Here is an 18,532-nt window from a genome sequence, read left to right as displayed (position 1 = left end):
TAACCTAATGGAGATGATGTCTGCCTTCTATTTTTGTTCTCTGCTTTAGCTCATTTCTCTGTCCTGTCTGCTTTCCCCATAGCTAAGAGAAGAGCTCAGGGAGCTCTAGAATAATCTGAAAATTATATGGGGTTGCAGGTGGGGGACTGGAGACCTGATTTCACAGAGAAGGGGGTGAAAGGTCTTCAAAGGAACTCCAGGAGGGTGAGCAGTGAATCCTTCCCTTCCAACCAAAGGTGTAGGGCCAGGCATGGTGGCTCACACCTGTAATCTCAGCACTTTGAGAGGGCAAGGCAGGTGGATCACTTGACGTCAGGAGTTCGAGACCAGCCTGGCCAACATGGCGAAACTCCATCTCTACCAAAAATACGAAAATTAGCCAGGTATGGTGGTGCCCACCTGTAATCCCAGCTACTTGGGAGGCTAAGTCAGGAGAATTGCTTGCCCCTGGGAGGTGGAGTCTGCAGTGAGATCACACCACTGCACTCCAGCCTGGGCAACAGAAGTCATGATAAACGGGGGAGCTGTCCTTGGTCCTGAGACAAATTTTTAGAAAGGCAGACTATTAGGACCAGGATGGACTAAAAAGAAAGATGGTTGGCCTACCTACAGAATGAAAGAAAATTTTTGCAGTCTATCTATCTGACAAAGGGCTAATATCCAGAATCTACAACAAACTTAAAGCAAATTTACAAGAAAAAAACAACCCCATCAAAAAGTGGGCAAAGGATATGAACAGACACTTCTTAAAAGAAGACATTTATGTGGCCAACAAACATGAATAAAAGCTCATCATCACTGGTCATTAGAGAAATGCAAATCAAAACCACAATGAGATACCATCTCACGCCAGTTAGAATGGCAATCATTAAAAAGTCAGGAAACAATAGATGCTGAAGAGGATGTGGAGAAATAGCTAAGCTTTAACACTGTTGGTTGGAGTGTAAATTAGTTCAACCGTTATGGAAGACAGTGTGGCGATTCCTCAAGGATCTAGAACCAGAAATACCATTTGACCCAGCAGTCCCATTACTGGATATATACCCAAAGGATTATAAATCAGTCTACTATAAAGACACACACACGTGTGTTTATTGCAGCAGTGTTCACAATAGCAAAGACTAGGAACCAGCCCAAATGTCCATCAATGATAGACTGGATAAAGAAAATGTGGCACATATACACCATGAAATACTATGCAGCCATAAAAAAGAATGAGTTCATGTCCTTTACAGGGACATGGATGAAGCTGGAAACCATCATTCTGGGCAAACTAACACAGGAACAGAAAACCAAACATCACACGCTCTCACTCATAAGTGGAAGTCGAACAATGAGGACACATGGACACAGGGACGGAACATCACACACCGGGGCCTGTCGGGATTTGGGGGTTAGGGGAAGGATAGCATTAGGAGAAATACCTAATGTAGATGATGGGTTGTAGAACCTGCACATTCTACACGTGTATCTCAGAACTTAAAGAATAAAAAAAGAAAGAAAGAAAGAAAGATAGTTGGCCTAATTCACGCTCTTGCTTTCCAGATGAGAAAACTGAGACAAAGAAAGTCAAATGATCAGCCTAAGCCCACACAAAGAAAAAGAAAGTCTTAGGACACAGATCTCTAACCACAACTCTGCTTCACCCTTAGTGTGCAACCTGTGGCTTTCTGAGTAGTCAGAGGAAGGTCAGTTAAATCACTTATGAGTTATACCCTTTATACGGCAATGAACTATCTCCAGCCTTGAAATTTATCATTTCAGTGAAAGTAGCACTTTAGTGGCCCCTGGGCCCCTGGGATCTGGTTGTAGATCCATCACCAACTTACTTCCTTCTTTCCTTGACACATTTTGGAAAATGACCAAATAGGATACATTTCTCACTAGTTACTACAGCTCATAAAACAATTAAGGAAATGGGTTTATTACTGAAAGTACAGTGTACCGCACAGGAAATTAGATGTTTAGTTATTGAAAGTGCATTCCTGTTTTCTTTTTTACCTCTTGATCGGACTCTTTTCTGTGCAGCTCTGTCACTCTGAGTGAAGTGGGTTCCAGGTTTGCCTCTCTTTCTCCCTGAGAAAGTAGAATAATATAATCACAGTCATTTATGAGCAGCTGTATTACAAATATTACAGCTTTTCAAAAATTCCATTTAAATGTAACTTTCCAAAAGCCTGTTTAATGTATAAATAAAAAGATTTAAACCCTAGCCTTTAAGGTATGAAGAATTAGATAGCTAATGTTGGGTTCACTTTATATTTCATTTTCCTATTCTTATGTTAGGAAAAAAACTAATTGAAATCAGTATTTCATGTATATCTCAAGCAAAAGTATTAATGCTTCATTCCATATTTTGAAGGTTCATTTCATATTTCGTTCCAAACATATATATTTGAAATATATATGACATATAATACACATTAAACACTTACATATCCATTAATTTATTTAATCTTTGCAAGATCAAAATGATGATTACCGTCATTACAGAAACTAAAATATTCAGAGAAAATTGAGACAAAACTACAAAATTAAATGAAGGCATTTCGGTTTCTCTCAGCAGAGACACAAATAAATGACAGTTCTGTGAGTTAAGGTAAACCCTATTAGGTGTCCCATAGGTGAGATGTATGCTGCACATGTCACATTGGGGGAAGATATTTGTACCTTCGTGCTGAAAGTAATAGTAAATGTGACCAGGGCTTTGTCCACATGGCTTTGGACAAAATAAATATTAGGATCTAAGAAACTAATCAGAAGAAGTTTAACTATGAGGAATGGGTAGAACTGAGACTTCCACAGCCTTCATTCCAAATAGTAATCAAGGATTGACATGGCAGACACCGCAGCCGATGATATTCTCCCAAGTGCATGTTAATTGGCTGTGAATGGGCATCTCAATGTTTACTATTGTTCAAATGTGTTTTATTTTCCAAGGCAGGAAAACAAAATGTTCCTTCCTTCTTGTGCTGGATGTCCACCATCCAATGACCACCATCTGGGGGTGCTGATCAGGGTCATGTAGGCCCCATGAGGAAATATTTTCCAGCCTATGCATTCCTAAGTACTATAAATTCTAAGCATATCATGAGCATATTAGGCCACCAAAGTAAAAAGGACCAATCAGACCCAAAGTGGACCTATGGCTTGGAAATGAGAGTTTCATGGGCAAAACTGAGAAAGTCCCAAGCAAGTAGGTTGAGTTGAGCACCCGTATCCTAGGACAATGCACCAGGCCACATATGTAACCTTAGAAAGAGTTGGTGGAACTGATTATGCCAGGTTCAGCCCTTCACTCACATCCAGGTTGTAGAAGTAAAGCTCTATTTCTTTCAAAATAAGTCAAGCTGTGATGCCTGACCCCTCCCCTTCCCTTGCAGTGGACTTGATGAAAGCATCTCATGGAAGAAAGAGCTAGTGATTGTGCATCAACCACTTGCAATGTCATTTCACGGCTGCACCTGTCAGGCAAGACACTTCCACACTCTGATCTCACCCATCTCTCTCACCTCCCCAATCCTGGATGGGACCAAGCCAACAGCTATGGAGTGGGGGTAGGGCCAAGACAGAATAAGAGAAGACACTGACCATGTCACCCCCAACTATATGTGTTCCAGACTAAGGCTTGCCTAGGCTGAAGAAGCGAAGGTGCTTTAAACTGGGGAAGACATTGTAGTTTTAATACTAGGTCAGAAAGGTCCCAACTACTGAAATGAGACTCTTATTGTTTTTAAAAGGGAACAAGAAAGCGATAGAGCTTGCTCAAGGCAGGAAAGAATTCATCTAGGAGGAGGACTTCAAAGGGCAGTGAGAGAATAAACCTGTATTCGGCTTACAATTTACCGGGTCCAGCCATTTTAATAAAACAATGATTTAAGGCAAAGGAATTTCCAGGAAAATGAGATAAAACACAGAGGAAAACTATTTTAGAAACTGGGCAGATAAGATCTATGATATGAATACAATCAACTTACAACCCCTGTTTATAATGAGTTTGCTTTTTTAGATTTCACTGCTCTCCAATTGACTAAGCTTGATGAGTAAACAATTAAGGTGGATCTAGGCTCGTCAATACCTCAGTAAAATTTGTATTGACCTGTAGGGCAAAGGGAGAGCGGACAAACTTTATCTTACCCCTAATCTTGGAAAGGTCTTTCAGATTCACGTTCGCCTTCTTTTCACTGGAGACCAGCTGGCCGTCGGCTTTGCTATTATCTGGGGATAGGCAGGGGAAAATGTATTAATAGAACTGGGCAGAACAACAGCTGTCAGGCAGGAACAAACACAAGTGAGGGAGTCCTGGGTCTCATTCTGGATCCCCTCGAGCAGGTGTCCAGAGCATTTTCTGCTTTTGGGAGTGTCGACTTTTAAGTTACACACAGGATTTAATTGCACATTGAAGTCTCTTAGAATTTGTCTACATACACACAGACTTAAATGAGAATGTTATAATGATTCAGACTTAAATGAAAATGTTATAATGATTGAGTCCAAACAAATTTTCAATTTGAAAACAGCCATTCTTAAAATGCATGCAGCCACTTTTTTTTCTTTCCAAACAAAGCTGTCACATCCACCAACCAGGAAGCCACATCAACTGGCAAGATCGGTAAAAATTAATAACTTTCAATAGGACTCTAAAATCTTACTATTTAGATCCACTGATTCAAAATTGACAATCATTTAGAAAATGAGACTTAGCCTTCATCGTCTAGAAGAATGGAAGTCCCCAGACCATGGCTAAAATAAATTTCGAAAATTTCAGGGGCCTGATTATAAAGAATAAATATATTTACAGGAAATTCAGAAAATAAAATGATATGAAACATCACCATTGGAGATAGCCACAGATGAGGATGGCTATCTCCAGATGATGATTTGTGCAAAAATATTCTCCTAGTCTTTTCTTTTTGCATATGTTACTTTTTGAATAATACTTTTTCATCAAAAATGTTGAAGATTTATAATATTTTAATATATACACATACATTTAAAAACCACAGATAAAAATATATAAACATCACCTCTATTACACTGACCAAATGTAACCACTGCATATATTTTTATGAATGAACTGCCATCTATTTTTCTATATTTATGTCTTTTTATATGTACAGATAAATAATTACATATGTGTATATCAGGATACATAAAAATATACTTCACAAGTATGAATTTCACATAAAATATGGTTATACATATATGTATTTTTACAATTGTGCACACATACACATACACCCTGATTTCTTCATTTAGCCCTCTTAGGAATGTCTTTCCAAATTAATAAAAATACTTTGAGCTAGGAAAGAAAGTCATACTGAGGATGATAACACCTCCCTATTAACTGTGGGCCTCTGGACTATTACATGCATTAGAAACCATTTTGTTGAAGCCATTGCATTCTCAGGCCTCTTTGTCACAGCCTGTTAGTCTACATCCTAATGGATACAGGAGGTACAGAACTCTGGCCCTGGGGAACTGCAGGCCTTCCAGAATACAATGGACAGTGCCCTAATAAACTCAAAAGCTGTAACTACTTCACTTTGCCTGCTTACCATTTTGTTGGCTGTTTTTCTGCCTTCTCATTCTCATTCTGCTCCAGCCATGCCCCCTCTTTTTTCCTTCAAACCAAAGAGAATAAAGTTAATTATGCAGAGGTATAAATATAATTCTCTGAGTTTTATATGCCAATAGTATTAAAGATTTTTTTTCATACTTTGGTCCGCAGGAATGGGGCAAAATACTTTATGATCAGTGTAGCAGCGTGGAGGTTGAGTACAGAGTTATATTTTACCTCTGCATGAGCCTTGGGCCATGGGCTTGGGAGAGACTACAGGAGATGACCTTCCTTTGAACAAAATTTTTAATGGAAAATTAACTCTTGCTGGCACCTTAGAGTGAATGATAACTGCTGTTGCATGTTGCTTTTTCAAGTGTTTGTTGTGTAAATTCAAATGTGCAATGAGAGGGCATCCTCCTTGAAGCTGATGGTGTCATGATTAATATTCTGTATTGGAAATTGGGAGATATTCTGAACTCTGATATGGAGAGTTTTCATTATGTAATTACATAATCATTATAGAATTTCTATATAATTTCCTTAAATAATCTCAGCACTGCCTCCACACTGTCAGCCCTCCTTCAGGCTGCAGAGCAGCTGACTCCAGGAACGCTATGGTGACCCCAGAAACTCATCAGTGTCCTGAATCTGGCCTCTGGACCATTTGCAGTCTGATGTGCCCTTTATCAGAAAAGTGACTCCACAGTGCACTGATTTTCTGACTGTCCCTCATCTCCTCCTGTCCGCACACTATGGGAGGGCAGTAGGCTCATTGAAGGGAGCAATCCCCAGAAAGGGATCATCTCCTTCCTGGATAGTGACCAGGACAAAAGTGGTGGGGATCGCGAGTGTTCTGTAGACCTATCTTGAAAATTCAGGATTCTGTTGTGACCCTGGTCATTCCTAGGGATGATGCCTCATTCTTTCCCCTACCAGCCTGGTGGGTATGGCCTTCAAAGTGCCTAGGGATTCAGATTTAACTCCAGGCGCATTTTATAAAATGCTTTTCCTCTACTTCTGTCTAATTTTGTAGATGGAAAGTCTAAGTGAGAAAAGGAGATAATTAGGGCAAAAGATGAAGGTACAGCCACTGGAATGGTATAGCAGATTTTGCAGCAGTGAAGCAAGAGCAAAAATCCAGACATCTAAAGAGGTATGGGAGAAAACAGGAGCATTGGTGATATCTGTCTTTCAGAAGAACCCAAGGATCCTTTGTCCAGAAGGAAAACACACTACTCTAGTGCTCCCGCCTCTGAGAATGCTGAGTCAGCCTCTCTGCACCAGCCATGAGATGGCAGGGGCTGGGCCCAGCTTCTGAGGTCCCACACAGAACCCTCTAGACATAGTCTCCACCACTATTCTCAGTCATTTGTTACGGGGGACTGCCACCTGGTTGGTGACATGGACAAATAGGACAGATTGGACAGACTGTCCTCAAGCAGTCCCCCATATGCCCACCCTCTCCCCAGCCACACACAAACAAATCAAGGATGAACAGAACTGGGAACCCCAAGGCTTACAGCCAGCCAGAAGCCACGTAGGAGACACTGTTCACCTTCTCCCTTACTAATGTACATCCCACTCAGGGAAGCCCAACAATTGTATACACTTCCCTTCTGGGAGCACCACGTGTGCCCTTGGGATTGTGCTTCTTGTATGAAAGCCAGGCACTAACTTGCCGCCCTCACATAAGGACTTGTACCCTAGAGGTGGTCATAAGGGACCTAGATCGTTTACAGTTTATGAAATGTGTGTGGCTACGTGTGTGTGTGTAGATACGGGGTCTCGCTATGTTGTCCAGGCTGGTTTTTGAACTCCTGACCTCAAGTGATCCTCCTGTATTGGCCTCCCAAAGTACTGGGATAACATGAGTGAGCCACTGCACTGGGTCAAGATTTGTTAAATGTTGCAGGAAAAAAATTGAATGGGTGTGGACCCATGGGTCCGAATAATCAGAGTGGCTGATGGGGTGGTGTCTTCATGGGGAAATTTGCCAGAAGCAAAAATGTGGGGTGAATTTGCTGGGAGGCCATTCTCCATGGCATTTCTACATGCCTCAGAGTATCACTTCAAGGATATTTGAATACCAAAGCGGCCTTGGAAGCTAGAGATCATGTAGCCTCCAGATTATAGGGCAAATGTATCCCTGACCAGTATAAAGTAGAGAACATCTCCCTCCTTAGAAATTTTCCAGAGGAGATGCCTCCAGAAGAGATTTGCTTAAGATCCCCAGAGGAGATTTGCTTAATATCCCCAGAGGAGAATTGCTTAAATTCCAGCTAAAAAGATAATGTCTCCCTCAGAGGTAAGGTTTGGGCAGGTTTGCTATTGGTCCCCTTATAATCCCATAGGTTTCCTCAGTGAAGCATTCTTCTGCTGCTGCACACACCTATGAGTGCAGCATCCACCTGGGCTTGCTCTGCACCATCCTTTTCATGGGTCCTGGGGGAAAGAACTGATGCATCTACTCTATATCCCAGCAATTTTGTTTCTAGGTATTTATGCAAGAGATATGAAAAAACAGGAAGACTCCTCCAAGAATGTACTCAGCAGAGTTTTCATAATAGCAAAAACTTAAAAAACTCGAGGTGTCCATCAATAGGAGAATTATAAACAAAATTTGGTATATCCAGATAATGTACACTACTTAGCAATGAAAAAGAACAAACTACTGAGACATCCAACAATATGGATGAATCTCAAAAACATGCTGTGTGAAATAAATCCCACTCTAAAGAGAATATGCTATAAAACCTTATTTATATAAAGTTTTTTAAAAGCCAAATTATCATAGTTAAAAAGAAGAGTAGTGATTGCCCTGATGGGTAGTGGGTGGAGATACACCAGAAAGGGCGTAAGGAACCTTTCCAGGGTGATGGTCATGTTCTGTATCTTGATAAGAATTTTGATGGTGCAGAAAAATGCAGTTATAAGAACTCATCAAATGGTACACTTAATACTTGTGCATTTCATTGTAAATTTTATCTTAACAAAAGAACTCTAAATATACATTGAACTCTAGTTAATGATATACATTCTGACGTATTTGAGGGGGAAGAGTGCTAACGTCTGCAGCCTTGAAATGTTTCAAACTTGACCACCGGTTAGTGAGTGGATAGAGAAATGCATAGATAAATAGAAAAGTGATAAAGCAGGAATGATACAATGTTAATTGTGAATCTATTTGAAAGTATATTGATGTTTAGTGTATAATTCTCCCAAGTCTTCTGTATGCTTAAAATTTTTGTGATTAAATTTTGGGGAATAAAAGCTTTTAGAGAGAAAGGACAGAATATTTACCAAGAAGTTACAGTTAGTTACAATAAGAGAATAATTGTTATTAGCCACACCATAGATTCCAGGAAATAATATAGTAATCACTTTACTATACTGAGAAGAAATAAATTATCGACCTAGAATTTTTAATGTAGCTAAAAAGTTCTATCAACGTAAAGACAAAGTTGTACATCCAACACTTATAGAGTTTACCACTTAGAGATCACTCACTAGAAAAAACAAAGCATTTACTTCAGCTAGACAAAAAGTGAAACCAAAGAAAAAGAACAATGGTGAGTATACAAAATAATTTTTTTTAAATTAAGTAAATATCAACTGTAAAAATGATAATAGTTTCAAAATTTATAGTTAAAAATAAAATATTAAACAATAGCCAAAATGGTAGAGATGGGGTGTTCAGTTTGTAGTGAAATCATGATAAGATCCTTGTCATCTTTTGGGATTGGGGCATAATTTAAAAGATTACAGAAATTTTATCTTTAATTTCCAAACCAGCAGGGAGAAAGGGGAGAATATATAGTTTTATACCAATCCATTAGAAAGCAGGAAGGAGACACGAAAGATACAAATAGAGAATGGTCAACAATACCACAGAAGATATAGGTCTGTATACATCTGGAAACTCAATAAATGTAAACAAATTGAAGTTTACCTATTAAGAAGCTAGGAATATCAGACAAAACTACAAAAGTTAAGTGCAGTTACAAGAGACATAAAAGAAAACTGAACAAAAGGGCATCACATAAAGTGAGTGGAAAATATTTTTTAAAAATCATAAAAGTATGTGTAACAATGTTAGTACTTGGCAAAAGAGATTTTATGGCAAAAGCATTAACAGGGATAAAGCAGAATGCTGTATAATGATAAAAGAAAAACATCCATTAAAAAGTTATAAATCATAAATAGCCTCAAAATATTTAAAGTAAAGCAACAAAATAAAGAGGAATTGGCAAATATACAACCATGTGCAAGAATTTAACACATTTGTATGCAAATCTGATGGAGCAAATAAAATTTAAATTATATGGACACAAATTTAAACAAGAAAGTTGTGCTTGATAAAAACAATATACATGGAGTGAAGCCAGAGCCTAACAAATAGTTCAAATGTACATTATTCTCAAGGGGCAGAAAACATTTACAAATATTGACCACACATTAGGTTGCAAATTAAAAAAAAAAACACCTTGGTTTAGGGGTGGTATATGCCTGTATTCCCACTTATTTGGGAGTCTGAGGCAGGAGGATCACTTGAGCCCAGGAGTTTAAGGCCATCCTGGAACACACAGTGAGGCCCCATCTTTTAAAAAACAAACTAGCAAAAAACAGATCAGCTGTTGTCAAGAACCAGAGAATGGAGAGAAGAATGCAAGTGGACTTTGGGGTGATGAAAATGATACATGTCATGATTGTGGAGGTATTTACATAACTGCACACATTTGTTAAAACAAATTAGGTTATACCTAAAGGTGATGAATTTGTTTTATGCAAATTACAGCTCAATAAAGCAGATAAGAAAAGTGGATGTGTGGAACATCTACATAAAGAAAATTCTGTAATTGTTGTCCTTATCAAAGATTACTTGAACATACATGCATGAGTGTTTATTTCTGGGTTCCCTATTCAATTGCATTGGTTTATGTGTGTTTTTATGCCAGTACCATACTGTTTTGATTACTCTTGCTTTGTAACATAGTTTAAAATCAGACAGTATGAGGCCTCCAGTTTGTTTCTTTTTTTTTTCAAAATTACTTTGACTATTTGGAGTCTTTTATGATTCAATACAAATTTTAGGATTCCTTTTACTTATTTCTGTGAAAAATGTCATTTAAATTTTGATAGAGATTTCATTGACTCTCCAGATCACTTTGGGTAATATGGACATTTTAACACTATTCTTCCAGTTCATGAACATGAGATATCTTTCCATTTATTTGTATATTTTTCAATTTCTTTCATCAATGTCATAGTTTTCAGTGTGCAAGTATTTCACCTCTTGTTAACTTGGTGCCTATTTTATTCTTTTTGTTGCTATTGTAAATGGGATTGTTTTCTTAATTTATTTTTTGGATAGTTCATTGTTAGTGCATAGAAACACAACTGATCTTTGAATCCTGCAACCTTACTAATTCATTTGTTAGTTCCAACAGTTTTTTGATGGAGTCTATAGGGTTTTCTACATAGAAGATCATGTTACCTGCAAACAGAGACAATTTAACTTCTTTCCAATTTGGATGCCTTTTCTTTCTTTCTTACTTGCTCTGACTAGGACTTACATCACTATGCTGAATACAGATGTCAAGAAGGGGCATTTAATCTTGACAAGGGTGCCAAGAATAAATAATGGAGAAAAGACAGTCTCTTCAATAAATGGTCCTAAGAAAACTGAATATCCACAAGCAAAAGAATGAAATTAGACGCTTGGCTTACACCATATACAAAAATTAACTCAAAATAGATTAAAGGCTTAAATGTCAAATATGAAACCATAAAATTCCTAGAAGAAAACAGAGGAAAAGCTCCTTGATGTTAGTCTGGGCAATTATTCTTTAGATATGACACCAGAAGCACAGGCAACAAAAGCAAAAATAAACAAGTGGACCTACATCACTCTAAAAAGCTTTTGTACAGCAAATGAAATAATTGTAAAAATGAAAAGGCAACCTATGGAATAGGAGAAAACATTTGCAAAGCATGTATTTGATAAGGGTTACTACCTAAATATATATAAGGAACTCACATAACTCAATAGCAAAAAAACAAAACAAAACAAAAGCATGTCATAACCTGATTTAAAAATGGGTAAAGGATCTTAATAAATGTTTTCCCAAAGAAGACATATAATGGCCAATGGATTATAAAAAAAGCAATCAACATTACTAATCATGAGAGAATTGTAACTCAAAACCATAATGAAACATCACCTCACACCTATTAGGATAGCTATTAGCAAAAAGGCACGAGATAACAAGTGTTGGTGAGGTTGTGGGGAAAAGGAACCCTTGTATGCTCTAAGTGGGAATGTAAATTGGTACAGCCATTATGGAAAACAGTATGGAGGTTCCTCAAAAAGTTAAAAACAGAAATACATACAATCCAGAAATCTCACTTTGGGGTATGAATTTATAGGAAATGAGACCAATATCTTAAAGAGGTATCTGCATCCACATGTTCATTGCAGCATAATTCACAGTAGTTAAGACATAGAAACAACCTAAGTCTCTATCAACAGATGAATGGATAAAGAAATGTGATAAGACACAGTTCTGTGTATACTGGAAAACATACATAAAATAGTATTTTGAATCATGAAGAAAAAAACTACCGGTGTTATATCTCTTAATTACCATCTCACATCATACAACAATAAATGAATTCCATGTGTGTTATAGATTTAAACATTAAAAAGTATTTCAAATATTCTAGAAGTAAGTAAACATGTTTCTAAATTATGAGGTGGACAATATATTTGTAAATTTTACATAAAACCTGGAAACCATAAATGAAAAGGCTGACAGATTTGATCAGATAAAAATTTCAAGCTTCTTTGGGATAAAGATACAGGCATATCTTAGAAATACTTGGTTTCAGACCACTGCAATAAAGTGAATATTGCAATAAGGTAAATCACACAAATTTTTTGGTTTCCCAGTGCATATGAAAGTTATGTTTACACTATACTGTGGTATATTAAGTGTGCAATAGCATTGTGTCTAAAATAAAATGAACATATCTTAAACATACTTTATTGCTAAATGTAATGCTCATGATCACTTGAGCCTTCAGTAAGTCATAATCTCTTTGCTGGTGGAAAGTCCTGCCTGGATGTTGGTGGCTACTGACTGACTAGGGTGGTGACTGATGAAGGCTGAGGTGTCTGTGGAAATTTCTTAAAATAAGACAGTAATGAAGTTTGCTAAATTGATTGGCTCTTCCTGAAAGATTTCTCTGTAGCATGCAATGCTATTGAGTAGCATTTTATCACGGTAGATCCTCTCAAATCTTGCTGCTGCTTTATCAACTAATATATTCTAAATCCTTTGTTGTCATTTCAACAATGTTCACAGCATTTTCACCAGGTATAAATTCCATCTCAAGAAACTGCTTTCTTTGCTCATTCTTAAGAAGCAACTCCTCGTCCACTCAAGATTTATCATGAGATTGCAGCAATTCAATCACATCTTCAGGCTCCACTTCTAATTCTGGTTCTCTTGACTATTTCTGCCACATTTGCAATTACTTCTTCACTGATGTCTTCAACACTTCAAAGTCATCCACGAGAATTGTAATCAACTTCTTCTAAATTCCTGTTAATGTTGATATTTTGACCTCCTCTCATATATCATGAATATTATTATGGCATGTAAAATGGTGAATCCTTTCCAGAAGGTTTCCAATTGACTTTGCCAAGATTCATCAGAAGAATCACTATGTATAGAGACAGCTATAGCATTACAACATGTGTTTCTTAAATATTAAGACTTGCAAGTTGAAATTACTTTTTGATCCATGGGCTGCAGAATGGACGTTGTGTTAGCAGGCATGGAAATAATACTAATCACCTTGTACCTCTCCATCAGAGCTCCTGGATGACTAGGTGCACTGTCAATGAACAGTAATATTTTGAAAGGAATCTTTTTTTCTGAGGAGTATGTCTCAACAGTGGGTTTAAAATACTCAGTAAACCATGTTGTAAACAGATGTTCTATGATCTGGGCTTTATTTTACTTATACAGCATAGGCAGAGTAGACTTAGAATAATTCTTAAGGGCCCTAGGATTTTCAGAATGGTGAATGAGTATTGGCTTCAAGGGAAAGTCACCTGCTGCCTTAGCTTCTAACAAGAGACTCAGCCTGTTCTGTGGAGCTTTGAAACCAGGCATTGACTTCTCCTCTCTAGCTATGACAGTTCTAGATGGCATCTTCTTCCAATAAAAGGCCATTTAGTCTACACTGTAAAACTGTTGTTTAGTGTAGCCATCTTCATTTAGGATCTTGGCTAGATCTTCTGGACAACCTTCTGCAGCTTTTACATCAGCATTTGCAGCTTCGCCTTGCACTTTAATGTTATGAGACAGCTTCTTTCCTTCAACCTCAGGAACCAACATCAGCTAGCCACAAACTTTTCTTATGCAGCTTCCCACATCTTTCAGCCTTCATAGAATTGAGGAGAGTTTAGGCCTCACTCTGTATTAAGGCTTGGCTTAAGGGAATGTTGTGGCTGGTTGGATCTTCTATCCAGACCACTCATACTTTCTCCATATCAGCAATAAGACTGTTCCACTTTCTTATTATTCATGTGTTCACTGGAGTAGCACTTCATAACTTGGCTGATTGCTTGCTGCAACAGGCCTAGTTTTCAGCCTATCTCAGCTTTTGACATGACTTCTTAACTAAACCTCACCATTTCTAGCTTTTTATTTAAAGTGAGACACATGTGACGCTTCCTTTAACTTGAGCCCTTAGAGGCCATTGTAGGATTATTAATTGACTTAATTTCCATATTTTTTTGTCTCAGGAAAGAGGAAAGTCAAAGAGAGGGAGAGAGACAGGGGAACAGCTGGTCAGTGAAGCAGTTGAAACACACACAACATTTATTAGGTTTGCCATCTTATACGAACACAGTGTGTGGTGCCATAGACAGTTAGAATAGTAACATCAAAGATCATTGTTACCACTGTTCATACTACCATAACAGGAAGAAGAATAATAATAAAATTTGAAATATTGCAAGAATTACCAAAATGTGACAGAGACACAAAGTGAGCACATGCTGTTGGAAAAAGGGCACCAACAGACTTTTTTTTGACACAGGGTTGTCACAAACATTTAATTTGTAAAACTCACAATATCCTCAAAGTACAATAAAGTGAAGTGCAATCAAACGAGATGTGCCTATACCACAAAGAAACGTAAAAGAATAACATCAAATATGACAACACACATAGTCAACCCTTAGTATATGTCATATATAAGTATTCCTGTTGTCCTAAAGCATGGGGAAAAAAAGACAACACACTGGCAAAATATAAGTTCCAGGCACTCGTAGGAGAAGAAACAAAAATGGCCAATAACAAATGAAGAATGCTCAACTGCACCAAAAATGAAAGCAATGTAAGTTAAAACAGGAATGAAATAAAACTTCTTTTTACAGTTAAGTTGGCAAGATATTAAATGTTTATAATATCCAGTGCATGTTATATTGATTTAAAAAGAAATATAACAGTTTAAATGTATTCATTTAGATATATCACATAATTCTAAATGTGCTAACAAACCATAGAAAAAAATATAGAAATATGTACAGCAAAGTTTACAGGGAACAAGTATTTTAAAATCAGGAAAAAAAAGCATAAAGGTGTAAGTAATTTGAAAAAATATAAATTGTTGGTTTAGAAGATTGAATATAACCGTATAGGGTGAAATTTTTTTTTTGTCTTACAAAAGGTATTGCTGCTGTAATAAATTACCATAAATTTAGTGACAAAAAAATCACAGATTTGTGGTCTCATAATTCTGTGGGTTGGAAATCTGACGTGCACCTAACAGGGCTAAAATCAATCAAGGTGTCTGCAGGGCTTTGCTCCTTTCTGGAGGCCACAGAGGAGCCTTTTCCAGCTTCGGAAGGCTGCCCACATTCTTTAGTTGATGGACCCCTGCATCCATCTCCACATCCAGCTCTATTCTCTCTGACCATTCTTCCATAGTCACACATCCCTCTCTCGACAGGAGGATATGTTCTCTGACTTTAGTGGCCCATGTGATCTTACCTCAAGATCCTTAACTTAATTACATCTTCAAAGTCCCTTCTGCCATGTAAAGTAACAGATTATAGGTTCTAGGAGATAGGACATGGAAATCTTTGTTTCTCTTGGTACAAAACCCTCAAGAGTCTTATGGATCTCCTGCATATATCATGGGGATTTCTGATTTCCTCCATTAGACATGAAGCTTCCCTACAGATCTTTCCTAGGAATTCACACATCTATTTTTTTTTTTATACTTTAAGTTCAAGGATATATGTGCAGGTTTGTTACAAAGGTAAACATGTGTCATGGGTGTTTGTTATACAGATTATTTCATCATCCAGGTATTAAGCCTCATACTTATTAGTTATTTTTCCTGATCCTCTCCCTCCTCCAACCCTTCACCTTCTGAACCTTCTGATAGGCTTCAGTGTGTGTTGTTCTCCTCTAGGTGTTCATGTGTTCTCATCATTTCGTTACCACTTATAAGTGAGAACATGTGGTGTTCAGTTTTCTGTTCCTGCATTAGTTTGCTAAGGATAATAGTCTCCAGCTCCATCCATGTCCCTGCAAAGCACATGATCTTATTCTTTTTTTATGGCCGCACAGTACTCCATGGTGTACATGAACCACATTTTCTTTATCCAGTCTATCATTGCTGGACATTTAGGTTGATTCCATGTCTTTGCTACTGTGAACAGTGCTGAGATAAGCATACATGTGCATATGTCTTTATAATAGAATGATTTATATTCCTTTGGGTATATACTCAGTAATAGGATTGCTGGGTCAAATGGTATTTCTGTCTTTAGGTCTTTGAGGAATTGCCACACTGTCTTCCACAATAGTTGAACTAGTTTACACTCCCAGCAACAGTGTGTATAAGCATTCCTTTTTCTCCACAACCTTGTCAGTATCTGTTGTTTTTAGACCTTTTAATAATAGTCATTCTGACTGGTGTGAGATGGTATCTCATTTTGGTTTTGATTTGCATTTCTCTAATCATCAGTGATGTTGAGCTTTTTTTCATATGATTGCTGGCTGCATGTATGTCTTCTCTTGAAAAGTTATCTGTTGATATCCTTTGCCCACTTTTTAATGGGGCTGTTTGTTTTTCTTGTAAATTTGTTTAAGTACCTTACAGATGCTGGATGTTAGATCTTTGTCAGATGCATAGTTTGCAAAAATTTTCTCCCATTCTGTAAGTTGTCTGTTTACTCTGATGATAGCTTCTTTTGCTGTGCAGAAACTCTTTAGTTTAATTAGATCCCATTTTTCAATTTTTGCTTTTATTGCAATTGCTTTTGGCATCTTTGTCATGAACTCTTTGCCCATGCCTATGTCCTGAATGGTATTGCCTAGGTCATCTTCCAGGGTTTTTATAGTTTTGGATTTTACATTTAATTCTTTAATCTGTCTTGAGATAATTTTTGTATATGGTGTAAGGAAGGGGTCCAGTTTCAATTTTCTGTGTATGGCTAGCTGATTATCCCAGTACCATTTACTGAATAAGGAATCCTTTTCCCATTGCTTGTTTTTGTCAGGTTTGTCAAAGATCAGTTAGTTGTAGGTGTTTGGTCTTATTTCTGGGTTCTCTTTTCTGTTCCACTGGGCTATGTGTCTGTTCTTGTACCAGTACCATCTTGATTTGGTTACTGTATTAGTCCGTTTTCATACTGTTGATAAAGACACACCCAAGACTGGGTAATTTATACAGGAAAAAGAGTTTAATGGACTTACAGTTCCATGTGGCTGGGGAAGCCTCACAATCATGGTGGAAGACAAGGAGGAGCAAGTCACGTCTTACATGGATGATGGCAGGCAAAGAGAGAGAGCTTGTGCAGGGAAACTCCCCCTTATAAAACTATTAGATCTCATGAAGACATATTCACTATTATGAGAATAGCACAGGAAAAACCGGCCCCTATAATTCAATTACCTGCCACTGGGTCCCTCCCACAATACTTGGGAATTGTGGGAGATACAATTCAAGATGAGATTTGAGTGGGGACACAGCCAAACCATATCAGTTAATGTAGCCCTGTAGTATGGCTTGAAATTGGGTAGCATGATATCTCCAGCTTTGTTCTTTTTGCTTAGGATTGCCTTTGCTATTCAGGCTCTTTTTTGGTTCCATGTGAATTCTAAAATCGTATTTTCTAGTTATGTGAGGAATGTCAATGGTAGCTTAATGGCAATAGCATTGAATTTATAAATTGCTTTGGGCAGTATGACCATTTTAAAATGATATTGATTCTTCCTATCCATGAACATGGAATGTTTTTCCATTTGTTTGTGTCATCTGTCATTTCTTTGAACAGTGGTTTTTAGTTCTCCTTGTAGAGATCTTTCACCTCCCTAATTAGCTGTATTCCTAGGTATTTTATTCTTTTTGTAGCAACGCACATCTATTTTTGACTTCTGCTAAGATGGCTGAGGGACTTATGAGTCACATGCTACATCTCTTCAAATAACTTTTTTTGTGAATATAGAATCTGACCTTTCACTACTTCCCAGGGAACTGGCAAAAAGTCTTTGTTGTTTCTACCAAGCACACGTCCCTGACAGTGAATCTCCTCATTTTATCATGTTTTTTGACCTGGATAGGCTGAGAATTTTCTAAATCATCAAGACTTGATTCTTTTTCGTTTAGCAGCTCTTCCTTCAATATACCTCTTCCCTCTTGCATTTTACTATAATTAGCAAAAGACACCACAACACACCATGATCACTGTGTTTGGAAATCTCCTTAGCTATAGATCCAGAAAGTTCTGCTTTTCACATGAGTACAGGACAGACCACTATATAATAAGGAGGCCCTTTCCACATCTTTCTTATGTCCTTCTGAGTGCTCACCAGTAACACAGTTAACCTCCATAGTTTTACTAACAGCCTGCTCATGATGATCCAGGTTTTCTCTAATGCA

The 18,532-nt window shown here is 37.5% G+C and overlaps 1 protein-coding gene across 3 annotated transcripts in view; it reads right to left on the bottom strand.

The window, feature by feature from the left end:
- SP140 (SP140 nuclear body protein) overlaps window positions 1–18,532 on the bottom strand; it is an 87,369-nt gene that overhangs the window by 23,209 nt on the left and 45,628 nt on the right. For all 3 annotated transcript variants that reach the window (XM_034955335.3, XM_034955337.3, XM_034955336.3), the window contains 3 exons: window positions 5,559–5,624; window positions 4,138–4,218; window positions 2,002–2,076 (listed from right to left, as the gene is read on the bottom strand). In XM_034955335.3, the coding sequence (XP_034811226.2) occupies window positions 2,002–2,076; window positions 4,138–4,218; window positions 5,559–5,624 (222 nt within the window). The remainder of the gene's footprint in view (window positions 1–2,001; window positions 2,077–4,137; window positions 4,219–5,558; window positions 5,625–18,532) is intronic.

The sequence above is a fragment of the Pan paniscus genome, chromosome 13, assembly GCF_029289425.2.
Source record: "Pan paniscus chromosome 13, NHGRI_mPanPan1-v2.0_pri, whole genome shotgun sequence".
Lineage (NCBI taxonomy): Eukaryota > Metazoa > Chordata > Mammalia > Primates > Hominidae > Pan > Pan paniscus.
This window is presented reverse-complemented; position numbering and strand designations above follow the sequence as displayed.